The following is a 16,030-nucleotide window of genomic DNA, read 5'->3' as shown; positions in this document are numbered from 1 at the left end:
GCAAAGACTCAAATCTGCCCCACTGGACAGCTTTGGAAAATGTGAGGGGGGCATCAATGTTGGACTTTTGTTTTAATCAAATTTAACTTTATAAAAAAATATGTTTTACAGCTTTTCTTACTGAAAAATGGCAGTTGACACTACAAAGTGTTTTACTCTTTACTACAGAAATAATAATACAAATCTATAGTAACAAAGGACATGTTTTGTAAATTAACAAAAGCTTTGTTTCATTAATACAGAGCAGGCTGGCCAATAAGCTACCAGCACTTTTCATATAACTTTAAACATTTTGTACAGCGTAAGAGTCATGCTGAAAATGTTTTCTCATCTACTACAGCAGCATTTTTTATCATGTAGATAAAGCTGTACGATGTAGCTTTGACACAAAGGTGAGTTTCAGTGGTCTGGTCCATTCAGGAAAAAAGTGAGCCCAATTTGGCCCATGATGTAAAATGAATTTGACATTCCTCACATAAAGTACAAACTGTCACTGACGTGAGTGGGTGATTGTCATATCGGCTACATTTACATGAAGCCTAATATTATGATTGGCATTTCTATCAATCATAATCAGAAAAAGTAAATGCCTCAGTCAGACAACGCTGTGAAACCATTTTGTAAAGAGACAAGAAGAATGACTCGACCCATAGATTATTTAACCTGAATACCCATAAAGGAAATTTTGTTACATTTTGTGTGACACAAGCACAACCACAGGTACAAAAAAAACCTATCCTCGCTTCAGGTAAATTTTACTTACTTATTATTCATACGTTTATTCATCAGTTAGTTTGGGTATCAGTAAACTAGGCTGTTCTCGACTAAAGGTTTACTCACAATAGTGGTCCATATCATGCACAAGTGCATTTAACCCACAGTTCCATTCATCCATGACCAGTATTTGATGCCTGGGCACGGCTAAGGAAACTGTACCCTGGGCCAGTTCAAGAGGGGTTGCCAAGTCTACATCTGGGTCTGAGAAACACTATCTATAATAAATGGTAAATGGCCACCCACAGCTCGTAATCTACCTGCACCTGAGGTAAAGTATATAACCCACTGAGGGCACAAAAAATAAAATTATAAGCCCTAATGGCTTTTGTGGTGTTCTATCCTGTCCCTGATTCTTGCACGACGACTAAACATCCCCTCCGGTGATAATATACAGAGTTTTGTTTTTTTAAATATATATGCACTGTTAAAAAATTAAAAGCAACACAAAACCATACTAAACAGTCAGGAAGTTGATCATGCATGTGTCCAAGTAAGCTGAGTATTTGCCGTTGAAGGAGACGAATGCGGGACATAGTCATCATTTAATGCACTGCACACAATTCTAACTAAGTGTGTGTACACTCATGTAAATAGTATTAGTGTTGCTAGTATTAAATCACATCCCATTTAAAAAGCTGACCACAGATTTTCAGTGTGAATGATTTCAATCAGACCTCCAAACGGCACAATGCAAAAAATCGCTTCCTCCTCATCTTTAGTTTAGATCTTCAATGTTTTGTTTCACCTTAGCTGCTTTGCACTACAAACATCACTTTGAGGTCCACACCAAGAAAAAAGCAATGGAATTTTTTTTTGTTTGCATTTCTTATTGATTTGGGTGAGTAATAACCACAATCGATTTTTTTTTTCTCAATAGACCCTGTAGTTTTTAAAATATTGATCTCTACCAAACGGTTGAGATGTCACTTAATGGTAAAAGTATGAAATGTCATGCAAATACAAGTACATTAGATAATACAGTTGAAAAAAATAAAAGGCCAAATTATAATTAAATGAATAACAAAAACTATCCAGGGTATTGGACACAGTTTATTTCTAGTAGCATGCAGGTGAACATTGCTGTTTTCATTCCATCAAAGGAAAGTATTATCTCAAACAACAAAATACATAGTTTTCTAATCTGCAAATGTGAAAAATGTGCTACAGCACAAAATACTCCGATTCAGGCCACTTCTGATTGAATGCTACTGTGCAAAATCAGTTTTGTTTTTAAAAAAAATAAATAAATAAAAACAGTGCAAATCAAGCACATCTGCTTGTGGTTTTGGTTGTTGGGGTCTTAGTGTGTAGCATTTATTCTGTGGTCTTGGAGAGCTGAATCATGGTTGTCCAACTCTAGATGCTGGCTTGTTAACTTGGTTCAGACACAGCCAGGTGGAAACCTTTTGAGAGCCATTGGTTTCTGGCCCAGTAGGGCACAGTCCCTCTTGTAGACCAGGTATTCAAGTCAAGGATGTATCCGAACAGTGGAATATGCCATCTCCTTAACTTGTGACTTATAACTTGTCTTATACAGGTGTGATATCATATCAGAAAGCTTAATTCCTCCCATATGCTAATTATACACAGGGATGAGTGATGGGCATGGAATGGTGATCTTTGCATTGGACTCTTTGCTCCACTGTTTGACCAATGAAAGAGGTATGAACCCACAGGCACTGTTGAGAAGGTTGACACATTTTTATTTTATTGCAATCAGACCTTCATCAGACCTGTAATCACAGGCTCCATGGCCCTTCATCAGGTCTTTGTCTGCCATCAGGGGAGCTCCACCAGTGCAGTTTGGTCATACAGTACCAATGCACCTGACACCCAAGGAGGTGTGCAAGTTTGAACCAAGCTGAAACTCATAAAAGAACCTCAGCTCTTCACAAGTTTGCATAGTGTTTTTTACAACTTTGGCCCCTTAGAGGTAGCTTCTGTTCCTTTTCACTGAGGGGAGCATTGAAGAATGTAGATCCCCCTTGATACAGCAGCAAGTCGTGGATGATGCCAGACGAACTTGCTTGGCCAAACAATTTAAAGCCCCACTCATCTGGTTTGTTGGCGATATACTGGTGCAGAGTGCCAGCCCTTGTGACTTCATATGAAACCATGACCTCAAACACACTGGTTGAGGAAGATGGATGGTATCATGAGTATGCCACATATGATTTTTAGCCATGTAATTGTTTGGAGTCCATATAGTACTTGTTAAACATGAAATTATAATTTTGACAACTTAGTAATATTAATTTACCAGCTACTGTAATTTGGTTAAAAGGTAATCAGTTGTGATATTTGTGATTTCCACATGTTGTTCTTGATTTTTAGAATATTTACTAATATTAACTCAGAAAGTTACAAAAATTACTTACTGAGGAAATTATTTCAACATATTCTTGCTGTGCTAACACTTAATGTGATTTATCAATAGCAATGGATAAACATGGGTATAGTGGTCTGACTTTATGGCAAATAATCAATTTTAATAACATTTAGGTTATGTTAGAATTAGCACCATAAAGGGACAAATCAACCGTTTGGTTGACCACTTTTTAAAAAAACTATTAAACATTTAATTTCACTTTTTTTAATGCTGTCAAGTGACATACATCTGTTTAGTAAGTCCTCTAACACTATCATTTATCAAAAAATTATATCTTCCTATCTTAGTTTCATCAAAAACACTCAAAATATGTTGGATGGTTTTTTGTTTCTGACTTCCTGTTGGGAGAGGTATAAGAAGAGCCAACAGTTTCCGTTCACAATGCCTTCTGGTGGATTTTTTTGGCATTACAGATGTAAACCAATTGGTAGAAAAGACTCAACAGGGTAGGTCAATTTCAGTGAAAGCCTCAGTTAGATATAGGGCCTGAAAATGTGCTCTACCAATTGGTTGAGCAGAACGTTAAAGGGTTAAAGGCTAGTTAGCTAAATAAAGAACCCACAGTGTGTGAACAGTTCAAAAGTGTATTTTGCAAATGTCAAGGCTGATGATTTTGAAGAATCTAGACCTCTCCATTGCTGTGTATGTAGCTAAAATCTTCCTCACATACTGCAATGCACTTTTAAAATTGCTGAAGGCTTAAGCGAACAGTACAGCCTTATAGCGTGTGAGACATTTTATCTTTCTAGGGGCAAGACCATTGAAGGTTGTGACTTTCAATGTGAACCTAGAAGCTGAAAGCATGAGGTCACATTAACAATAGAGGAAAATATCATTTTTGAGGGAGAGATCACCATCTGCTTCTTCAAGGCTTGTGGAGCCTTCACAGATCTCCCCTACCTGAGCCGCGGGCTACAGAAGTGATTTCAAGGTTGGCAGCTCATCAAAATGAGCGGCAGGTGGTACAGATATCTTTCGTTAAATATATTTCTTTGTATTTCTTTCCTTTTTATTCACCATAAGATAAATGAAACCTTTTTCATGGATGTGTACAGCAGGAAATGACATTTGTGTTTCCAGCCTTACCTGGGCTTCATTGTCCTTGAGCAGTCGTTTCGTCCGTGCCCCACCGGGGTCGTCCGTTACATTAAGAATCACCACACTCTTCCTTTCCCAACCAATGAAAGAGCCATCGGTCATACCCTCCACCATGGCCAGGAAGTCCTCATAGCCATGGTGACGGGTGGTCACTACAGAGAAGGAGGTCCAGTCATACTCTTCAAGCACCTCGAAGATAACCTCAAGCTGGAGCAATGTGGAGCAGGTGAACTGGAGGTAGATGGAACCGCTCTCCTAAAAGATAGGAAGGAGACGCCATAAGACAGAAATTTATTTGGGGACTTGGACAAAGCAAACACAGAATTAAGTGTCCGTTAATTAAATAATAATATTATAGCTTTAAAAGGTCCATTTAGTGTCAGCATCATAATCGGGAAATGGCATCTTCTTTAAACACACCTGACAAATTAAATGAAAAGCTAAACCCTTGACCCCCCACACTAAAGGGGATCTTGTGTTTCATTTACACATTTCTGCTGGCATGGATTGAGACCACTTGTCCTTTTCAGGGAATGGCCTCTGCAAATTAATACAAAGTTGACTCATCACATTTATCTCAAATCATTTTTATCCTGATGATGCCGACCCAGTCATAGGCATGAGTGGTAATTTTTGCCCTCTGAATGGTCTGAATGTGAATATTATATCAATCATACACTCTGGCCTTCTCAGTGACCAGATCTCAACCCAACTGAACAGATGACTGATGTTAGGCCAACATTTTACAGTGTTACTTGTTATGTTCATGTTCGGCAAAAGGTAAAAGCTTTAAATCTGGACTTTAGCAAATGAGTGGCAAGTTAATATACATACAGTGTTGGGAAGGTTACTTTTAAAATGTATTCTGGGGGATTTTGGGAGCTTTTTAAAAAAAAATTAAAACAGTTTGCTGCAGCAGAAAACATCCAAGATGAAACCAAATCAGTAAACTGCTGGACCAGAAGAAAGTCTTGTTTGTACTCTCCTGACAGTAACCTAAGAACCACCGCCGTGAGACATGCAATTCTGTATTTTTATCTCTTTTTCTATATCGTGTTAAACACAATATCAGTCATTCATATACCGTCAATTCTCTGCTGGTTATCCTTTTTAGGATCGTGGGGGGACTGGAGCCTATCCCAGGTGTCTTGGGGGAGAGGCAGGGTACACCCTGGACAGGTTAACACAGACAGATTCACACCTATGGGAAATTTAGAGTTTCCAATTAACCTATCCTGACGCAGTCAAAACATATCTTAGATATTTTTTGGCCAACAATGAATGACCATGTTCTTACTTTCTGTGTATCTACTGACACAATTTCCTGTTTCAAACACTAAGATTCGCAGTAAAAATCCACACTGCTTAACTGCTCTGGATGTAATTCAGTGATACTGGACTGGATAAATACTGTAATTGTGTAAAAGTGAGCAAATTCATACAGTAGCTGTCTAAGCAAGTTCTCTTCCAGCTTAGCCCTTTTCTTTGTGTGAGACTGACTTTAGTCCTAATAAGAGGGGCGCACTCAGAGAAATAAGACAGTCTGTCAAAAAAGTCCTTGGTTTCTGAATAAGGCTTTCAGTGTCAATGAAGGAAACAATGATGGCAGTCCTCTCTGCTTCTCCACTCATGTTTAATCTGGACAGATGAGCTACTCAGTGAAAGAGGAATTCTTTTCTATTGACTTTTGTGCCATTGTATTTTTTGCTGAAATGAGAACAAAGTATCAGGATGGGAAAATCCATATAGGTTGAAAGTTGGAATGAATGTGAGCTTAAACACTGAATATATAGTAAAAAACGTATCACGACAGCGTGCATATTCCAGCGCTCTTTTGCTGTCCAAGGCTTTTATCGGTTTAGCTTGTACTAATTTTGGCTCTTTCTCAACATTAAACAAAAAGGTAGAGGGCATGTGTTTAAATTAATCATCAAGGCTCTGCATCTGCGGGTACATGTGGATGATCAAAGAGGAAACTTCAGGGCGTAGCTTTCCACCCATCCATGTCGACAGGGCTCACCTCAGGTTGTGCTAAACTGAACTAGGTCAAATATCAAACCAGCAGCCTGATTTATGATGTAAGCTTGTCTGCTTTCTTTAACCCAGCTGAGAGTAGAGTGTGCTGGGAACGTGTGCCGAGTGAGCAGTTGGGTGGTGGTGTATGAAACAAAAATCAAAGCGTATGTGTCCCCTTGGAAGCTGGAGCAAAAGAAGAAGAAAAAAAAGAAGAAAAACACTCAACTTGCACTCTTGTAATTTAAACACTCACCAGAAACAATGAATGAGTGACGTTTTGTCCCAAATCACAGCTGTAGACGCACTTGTGACACAAGGTTGATTAATTCTTAAAGCGTATTAGGAAACATGTCTGACTCGGCGTCCCGAAGGCAATTAAGAACTGATTAGAGTTCACTTATCAGACATTTCTCAAATGCAAAGCTATACTCTGGAGGCAAAAATACCCATTTGTTGTGTTAAACCTCAATTGGCGGGGTCAAACAATTGTGGCTTTTCTAGATAACATTTAAATCAGTCACAGTGGAAAAGGCAAGACATAAGCTAAATCCTAGTACACTGCTAGTAAACTGCAATGTACTCTTGTTAAATTAGCCTTACTGATTTCTCAAGTTCTAACCAACCAGCATGCTTCTACAAACACAGATGCTGTCACTTAAACTAAATGTATGCTGTATACTGTTTTAAAGTCTTTTTTGACACAAACTGGCAATTAGGTTCCCAGAACTAGATAGATTCTTACTTAGTTCATAGGGAACTTAACATCTCAATATACCAGCAAACTATTATAAACAACATGGCAGGTTAATTCTCCTGTCTTTAGGCCCTTAAACGCACCACCTTAAATTGCTCCATGGGCTCTGCCTGGTTGCCTGGCGGAAATTCAAGAACTAAAGTTCATCCAAGACATCAAAACTCAGAGGGATGTTCAACATAACGATGCTTTCTTTGTATCAGGTAGCTCAACAAAATCCCCCAAAAGATGAGCACGACGAGGTGGTGTCACCCTGCTTGTCAATCAAGACTTTTTGCTTTAAGTTTTACGTGCTCACACAAAAAAATGTTCTTGCATCATTCCATTCTTAAAAAACACACAACGAAATGATCAGAAGTATATGACACATTCTCTCAGCTGAGAATCTATTTCAGTCTTAGAGCATAATGTCATGAAAAGCATTTAAAATGTTGGAACTTTCAGCAGGTTTTAAACTGAAAATTTTAACATAACCCCCAGAACAGGTTAGGTGTGCAGCTTAAGTTGCAATGATGAGCCATTTGCTTTCTTACTTAAACAACTTAGGAAATGCAGGGTACACCCTGAACAGGTCACCAGTCCATCACAGGGATAGCCATTTTAAAAGAGAACTGTCTTTATTAGGCTTAAAACTCTGACTTTGCATTCAAAATAACTTGCTAACTCATTAACCTACTTTGTTTTATCATTCTTTTATTCAGTCTGTTTTATCTTTTTGTTCGGCGGCATGGTTCGGTCAGACCTCCATCACAGAGAAAAACTCACTGAATCAGATAGTGAGATGGTCCAGTCGAGTCACAGCCTTGTTTAGCCTCGCTATACTCTAAACAGTTACACTGATGGCTTTATCAGTTCTTAATAATGGTTCCCATCCTCTACAGCAGGGATGGGGAACTCCAGGCCACAAGGGCCGGTGACCTGCAGGTTTTTAGATGGTTCCTTGATCCACCACAGCTGATTTATATGGCTAAATTACCTCCTCAACATGTCTTGAAGTTCTCCAGAGGCCTGGTAATGAACTAATCATTTGATTCAGATGTGTTGACCCAGGGTCATATCTAAAACCTGCAGCACACCAGCCCTTGAAGACTGGAGCTGCCCCACCCCTGCTGTACAGATGAAGTTTAGGTTTCTATTTCCAAGATGCAGGACAAAGAGATATAAAAAATGCTTTGTCCCTGCTGCCATCACTAAACTTAATAGGAACTTTTTTTTCTTTTAATGTGATTCATCTTGTCTAATTACCAAATATGCGTCTGTCAGGTTTAAATAGGAGTGTGTGTTTTGTGAAGGGATGCCAAATGCTATCATTTTTCTGTAAAGCAAATTTACCTATGGGTATAAATAAAGTAACCTTGAACTTTAACCTTGGTTTCCACTATAGAACTGAAGTAAGAATACCGTTAGCAGAAAATGCCATCAGTGAGCAGCCAACAAGATCATTCACATGGAGCACTAAACATGAATGAAAATAAACAACAATTGAACATAGCTGCTGGTTGATTACAGGAAGTAAAAGACAATGTGGATCTGAATAAGGGAAAGCTGGGGCGTATATATGAGTGAGTGATTAGCTGATTGAGCACAGCTGTGTCATATAATTGACAGGAAACGGAACAAAGGGCAGACGTATGATGAACTGAAGCGCACGACAAGCAACATTTACAAAGTAAAACAGTAACAGAAGAAGAGAGTCAGAACCATGACTCCTGATGATGAATAAAGTCTCTTCTTATCTCGTTTTATCAACTGGCAGAGGTTTGCAGAAGCTCCTCTTTGATTGCCACACCACAGATTTAAAAACCTCAGGTCACTGAGTCTACAGATAAGATTATTTAAAAGGTAAAATACATATTAGACTTTGTAAAAACCCAAGCGTCCATATTTAAATTAGCGGCATAAACATATGGAGTCTTTGCTGGCTCTGTAATGATTCTGTACCTTGTGCTACTTCAAAGGAACCTCACAGCCTTTTATAAACAAAGTTGCTTTTGATTACGAATATGCTGACAGTTCAGGGCCTGAATGTGTATCATCAACCGGTATTTATATTCATCTATTCACAGAACTGCAACTGAAGTTCATTGATGTAAAAATCACAATAACCACATCATATTGTCAAGATGATCCACTTAAAATAAATTGGCCCACTTATTACACATCACACCTGTCGCAGTGAACTTCTTTGTTAGCTTGAGCTGCTTATCACTAATCACCGTCAGAAGGCATTACCTTTTTGCCACACACAGATTAACTAGCTGGAGAGCAAACACCAAATATTTGGTCTACAACAATGAACAAAGCAAGAATCGTTTTAAAGAAGATGACACAGTCATGGTGACTAACAGCTTCACGAATTTCGCCACTAAAATGGTGATCAACACATCAGTGGTGGAAAAAAATAGAAATAAAAATAAAAACACAGTTACTGCAATTACTAATCCACCACTTTCCAGCTGTACGATAGTGGATTGCATTATTACTCACACAGTCTGCTTCTAATGTCAAAAAACCAACACATTTTTCTTCACTGTGAAACCGCTGATGCTGACGAGCTCAGCAGCAGCACCAACAAAAGTGGAGCAGCTCGAACAGACATGAGCTTTCTCTTCATCATGCTTACCAAGGAGATCAGAGGAGCAGTTTTCAGACTTTTTAAAGCATTTAGAAAATAACTGCCTCCTACGAGAGACTCCAGCGTGATAGAAGTTACATATTTCTCACCAGCTCTTTTTTTCTGCTACCGGAAGTATGACATACACCCGACTTTTTCATATAGAGAGAGTTACATCCATATTACTCACACGCCTAGATAATTTGTCAACTCTAAAGCTTTTTTTTTTCTTTCTAAAAGAATTATGAGCATTGCTTCAAGTCTGTGCCAGCCCTGCTTCTACAGTATGCTGAGATCAAGGTGGAGTAAAGAAGTGAGGATAAACTGTACACTTTTAATAACTTCTCAAATTTCATCTCTGGCTCATCTACATAAAAGGTGCCATGCTGCTCTAATTTATATTCTTATATTAACAATCAATCAAATCACAATATTTGCCATCCCTCACAGTGCCAAACCCGCAGAGAGTGATCACAACGCCACAGTACCGCTCATTAAGGTTTTGAGCTCCTTCGTTTTGGTTTTGCAGTTCACAAATTTCTGGTTTAGTCTCGCTGCTTTTATTAAACTCATTTTCCACCACAGCAGGCAGCCATCAAAAGACTTCCAATAAACCTATTATACACCACCTGCCCAGCACCAAACAGCAGACACTAAGTCGGACTGGCAGTGCGAACTTAGTGGAGGTTTTAGAAGCTAATGGACTGATATTTCCCAGCTCCTTGAGACACAAAGCAGAGTGACATCCTTCAGGTGGCAAAAAAAAATTCAATTAAATTAAAAAATAATATTTGATGAAGTTTCAGCTTTGAGGGCAAAACATTAATTTTCTTGCTTGAAATCGCATTTTTAATTATTTATCAAAGTAAATGTTTAAAAACTAATCTGCCAAGTCAATAATGTAATTTTCATGAAGAAAAAGCTCATTAGGAAACTGTTCTTATCCAGTGTCAGATCGCAGAAGGTGTGATTCTTCACCCACTTAATCAGAAGCAAAAGCAAAAATGAACAAATGTGCCAGTAATTAAGTGATTATACATAATCTAATTAAAAGACAGTGTATCCAATAATGGCAAGTAGAGCTTTAGCCATTACTGAACCATAAATATGCTTTAAGTTAATGGATAGATTCATGTTTTCACAAGTGAATTTTAAAGCAGTCACATCCAAATATAGACACAATCCCTGCAGCCCACATTTCTCTGTTAACTCCAACAAAAACAGGAACTTTGTCCCAGTAAAAATCGAGCTTTCGAGGTTATCCACTTCATCCATGTCAGACTACTTTAGCTAGCTTTAGTTACAACCTTTCACTTACACCAAGGACTGGAAAGCTATTTTGAAGGAATAACTACAGAAAACAAGCAAGCAGGATGGTTTAACAAATCTGCACATAAATCACGTTTTAAGAACAAATACGTGATTTACCAATATTTTCATACCTGAATATGTTTGTACTTTACAAACAAGACTTGAAGCCCCTCTGAGTCTTTAAAATTACTTCTAGTACTTATTATTATTGCTGCCTTTTGTCATTATTTAGGTTACCAAAACACCAAAAGTCACAGAATTCTCAAAAGTAAAAAAACACTAAAGAGCATAAAAAACGAAAGGAAAAGAAAACAAAATACTAAATGGAAATGTTTTAAAGATTTAAATATTTCAGTGAATTAAAAATTATATATCATTGGTGGATGTCATCACCTCACTCCAGTCTAATATGTTGCGATTAGCCTGCCTGCTTTATTGTTGATAGGTAGGAAAGCTAAACTAAAGTTGGAAAAGTTTTCCTTTAAGGCTGGGATAACGGAGGCCAAATGGTTGCAAACAAACGGTCATGGAGAAGTACAGGGAGCCCAAAAAGGAAACATAAACAAAGAGGGAGACCAGATTTTTTTTTAAAAAACCTTGGCTGATTAGAAAACGAGACACAGGTGAAAGTGATTACACACATGAAGAGGAAGTAAAACTGGTATCATGAAGCCGTGAAAGGGAAACTGTCCTTCAAAATAAAACAGGAATAAAACAAAGCACACAATCAAGAGGAATCCTTCTCGACATCACAACAGAGAAAATGGAACAGGCACAGAAAGACGAGACAGAAAGGCCTAAAACAACTACAAAACATGAACCATGACACTGGAAACATCTCGATAAAATAACCATATGGTAACATCAAGCTTGAAAGATTGAAAATCACATGAACTAAGACTCACAATATGCCAGAATCATAACAGGGACCCAAAGGCTCCACAAAAACAAAACTCCAACTGTAGAACAACAGCAAACAGAAAGCAAAATACAAAAGCACAAAACAGTGGAAGCATAACAGGGTCAACAACAGCCTAAATGCTAACTAGAAAAAGGACATACCAGCCATTTATTTCACTGGTGAACGGACTCTAGTGTGTACATCGGTGTGTAAATTTTGTCTTAGTAATAAAAAAACTCTATACTACAGCAAGAGGTGAACGTGAAGGCAGACAAGGCAGCCAATCAGATGAAACTCAGGGAGGGGAGCCCTTAAACAGACAGGAATAAAAATGGCTGATGGAAGTGGAAATGAGCATTGGAGAAAACATGACATGATTGCACGATACTACCAGGTGTAAAAGGCACAATTTGAACTTCTTTTCATGCAGATCACTAAACAGTTTCATTGGTTCTAATTTTGGTTTCACTAAATATTAAATATAAAATATAACTTTTAATTAAAAATACCAAAACTGTCTCCTGGCCCCCTTCAAATAGTCTGAGGAGGTCAGGAGGCAATTATCACTTGGCTTATTTCTTAAAGTGTTTCATCTTCTAAGCCACAGAAAGTTCTTGGTTTAGTTCAAATGAAATTAACTGGGTTGGTGATGCAATGATAGGTAATCCATTTTTACCTGTGGCTCTCTTCCCAGACTGGCTCCTCCCCCAACAGCAACAACGGGAACCCCTGTCTGGGCAGAAACGAACTCCAGCATCGGGGCCAGAGGGGCGCGGTTCGGCGGTGGCGGTCTCTCTTCCTCAAACACTAAACCCTGGAAGTAAAACAAAGGTTGCACATTGAAACCTAGCACACCAGACGGAAGACATTACATCAGCCTCATTGAGAAGCAATTTCATAATCATCTCACCAGAATTATATTCATCAAAGCCATTTTTTTATTTATTTTTTTTTTTTAAATCGTGGCGCTCCGAACCCCGAGAATAATTTAAAGACTAACCAAGTGAGCAAAAGTTAATGGAACAATAAGTACATTCACATGCTGTTCACAAAATTCCTGATAACACTTCATTCTAATGAAGACTGTATTTTCTTATCCTGCTAAGAAACTGAATCTCTCCAAAGACTTTTCGAAATTTAATGAAGTCATGAAACATCTATCAGATGTTGGGCTTTGCTTCTCTGCTTGGCAATCAGTGTTCAGAGATATAATCAGAGTTAAATCCCTGCAGTGGACTGGCATCCTGTCAGGACAATAGGGTGTGTTGTACCTGTGCTGCTTAAGCTGCTTCACACCACAGAAACAACAGATAAGCTCCTGCCTTATGGGCCACCTCAGCTCCTGAAGGGCCTGCTAGGTGTGGCTGTTGCATGCATGCTGAACTATTTCTGCAAAATCTCTGTCTCTCTCTCGATATATATGATTTCTTATTGAAATGTGTGTTGCTAATGGTGTTTTGTGCGACTATTTTTCTAGAAATCCCTGTCGCATTATAAATAAAATCATGAAAAATGCATGAACTTCTGGTGAGGCTATTGCTTTACATAATAATATGAGGTGGAGCTATTGTGATTTGAGGTTGGCTTGATGACTTAATGCTTGTTTTCTTGTAGCAATTCGGGGAAGTGAACTGAAGTTAAGTGTAGATGACAGCTCAATTCTCAAAGGGAAGCATTTGATATGCAAATAGCTTATAAACAGGACCTGGAGATAGGGTGGCAAGTGTTACTTAATATCATACTTGATCGAAGACATTCATAACAAGACCCTTCACTCTGCTAACATGAAAACAGACAGAGACACAGATTGGATACATGCATGCATAATGTATTTTTCTATTGATGAATGGATGGATTAATATATGGCTGAGTAAATAAATCAGCAGTATAGTATGCAGCACATTTATTACCTCTCTGTATGCTCACAAGCAGCTCTCAAGTTGCAAACTCAGATCTGCTCCCATCCACAAGAGTCATACTATGAATGAATGAGTGAATAGATGAACAGTGAACATGGATGAATAAAATAAAAGCACAAAACACCAAACCATGACACTGCCCTAACGACCTAACACAGTTAATGCATTTCTCTACTAGAAACCTCTTTGACACGTCACAGTAAGAGTACCTGAATTATCACATACATGGTCCCATGCGTGAAAAAGCATTCACTGATTCATTTAAAGCCACATGACCTATCAAGTACGTAAATGAAAAGAACCTCACGCATGCTTTCCAACAAAGTCCATCTGACAGTCACAGCGCTTCATACTGAGACCGGCCAACTGTGCAGATGTGAGTAATTATGCAGGATTTGGAGTTCTCCTTTTATTCTTCCTCCGTAACACCTTTTGTCAGAGTGCATCACTGTGACCAACTGGTAATTTCAATTAAATGAATCCTCATTAAATCTAATAGTGATAATTACAAAAGCTGCAGTGATACAGAATCCTTTGTACGTCATACAGATGATGATTATCATAGTACTGAAGAGCCATTCCAAAACCGATTAAGGCTACTCAGATTACATTCAGTCTGAACCAAACACACTGCATATAATCTTAATCTTTCTTATCTTTAAAAAGTATTTTCAAAGTCAATTAATTTTCTTGAAGACCAATATTGTTTACGTCAGTATTTCTACATTTGAACTGTTGTTGCATTTGTTAGTGCTTTGCTGTCTTTATCGCTCTGCCTCTTGAATTAAACTAAATTTGTCTCAAAAAATGATTTCTAGCACTACTAGGGGACAAAAAGTCATGTACATTATCATGTATAAGATGTTTAAGAGTAACCACATTGGATTTGGACATCCAGCCATTATCACATTTTGACCTGAAGGGAACTTATTTTTTTTATCACTATTTATGATCATTTTGTTCCAATTTTGGCGATGTTAACAGTTTCTCTCTTACAGTCTTTGGGAATGTAACAGTAGGTTTGTGTACTTGTTTGTCTACCTGCAGTGGTGTTGTGGCCAGCAGCTCACACAGCTGCAGCAGCAGGGTCCCGGGACTGCTCTCATTCACAGCCAGGTAGATGACGTTGGCCTGACCCGAGGGCGTCATCACCGTCTCCCCCACGAGCGCGGCCAGCGACAGGTGTGACGAGGAGGAAAATGAAGCCATCTCGGCCACTTCAGCTAATGAAGCTGTCTCTGTTACTCCCCTTCCTCCCCCTCCTCCCGGACCGTTTCCCAGACCGGGCCCCGGCTCCCCGACCCCCGCACCTCCCACCACCGCCGTCTCCGGGAGCAGGGAGGAGCCCGAGTGGACCACGGCGATGTTAACACCACCTGAGTCCCTCTCTCTCTCCCGGGGCCGGAGAAGCAGGGGGGGCGAGGGGCGTGCGGGCCCCGTACAGGCCAGGACAGCCAATAGCAGTGAGAGGGCGGGCCTTGGGGCCACCATGGGGTAAAAGGGGGGCCAGTTGCAGCTGTCGGAGGGAGTTTGGCAGGTGTTGGCAGGTGGGGTTTGGGGATTTAAGGGTAGTGGGTGGTGCCTCTAGGGAAAGAGGGGAGGAGGAGAGGAGGGAGGGTGGTGAGGGGGTCAGCGGTTCACAGTGCTTCACCTGATGAGGAGAAGAGACCCTGGAGAGGGAACAGAGAGAAGAGCGTGTTTGAATGAAGAACTGCAGCTGACCTGCTGTCATACAGCTTCTCTAACCATAACACGAATTTCAAACAGTCACTTATTTTTCTTTGTTATATATCAAGTATGCATTTATGCGTTATCTCAAGTGGGACGGCTGATTTATGTGGGCGTTGTGAAACACTTATTCTCCAGGAAACAATGTACATAAATGACACAGTACACCTACTCATCCTTGAATGTAATGCTTCTGTTCCGACATCCTGCAAGTCTGTAAACAAAGGAAGGATTCAGGCAGGCAGAAGCTGCTCATTTTCTTAACACCGCTTGCATCCCTAACAGCAAAATTCTGCTGACATTTCAGATTAAATAGGACAGCACATAAAAGTTAAAAGATTCACATTTGTCAGAGTGCAGTGCAAAAACTCCAGTGACTTTATCATCAAAGGTGCCATATCAAAACGAGGATCTCGTGGATTAATTCTTATTCCAAATACAACATGGGGCTGAAGTCTGGAGAGGATAGTGGCTTTTATTCTTGCATTCATAATGGAGCAACAGAATTAAACCAGAAAAATCT

General features: G+C 39.2%; 1 protein-coding gene across 1 annotated transcript in view; it reads right to left on the bottom strand.

The window, feature by feature from the left end:
- grin2da (glutamate receptor, ionotropic, N-methyl D-aspartate 2D, a) overlaps positions 1-15,270 on the bottom strand; it is a 145,276-nt gene extending 130,006 nt beyond the window's left edge. The window contains exons 1-3 of the mRNA XM_063465664.1: positions 14,821-15,270; positions 12,537-12,674; positions 4,253-4,519 (exon numbers count right to left, since the gene is read on the bottom strand). Coding sequence (XP_063321734.1) covers positions 4,253-4,519; positions 12,537-12,674; positions 14,821-15,270 — 855 coding nt within the window. The remainder of the gene's footprint in view (positions 1-4,252; positions 4,520-12,536; positions 12,675-14,820) is intronic.
- Between the last annotated feature and the right edge of the window lie 760 nt (positions 15,271-16,030).

Source organism: Pelmatolapia mariae, linkage group LG22, assembly GCF_036321145.2.
Source record: "Pelmatolapia mariae isolate MD_Pm_ZW linkage group LG22, Pm_UMD_F_2, whole genome shotgun sequence".
Classification (NCBI taxonomy): domain Eukaryota; kingdom Metazoa; phylum Chordata; class Actinopteri; order Cichliformes; family Cichlidae; genus Pelmatolapia; species Pelmatolapia mariae.
The sequence above is the reverse complement of the archived record's forward strand: the minus strand, read 5'-3'. Positions and strand labels throughout refer to the sequence as shown.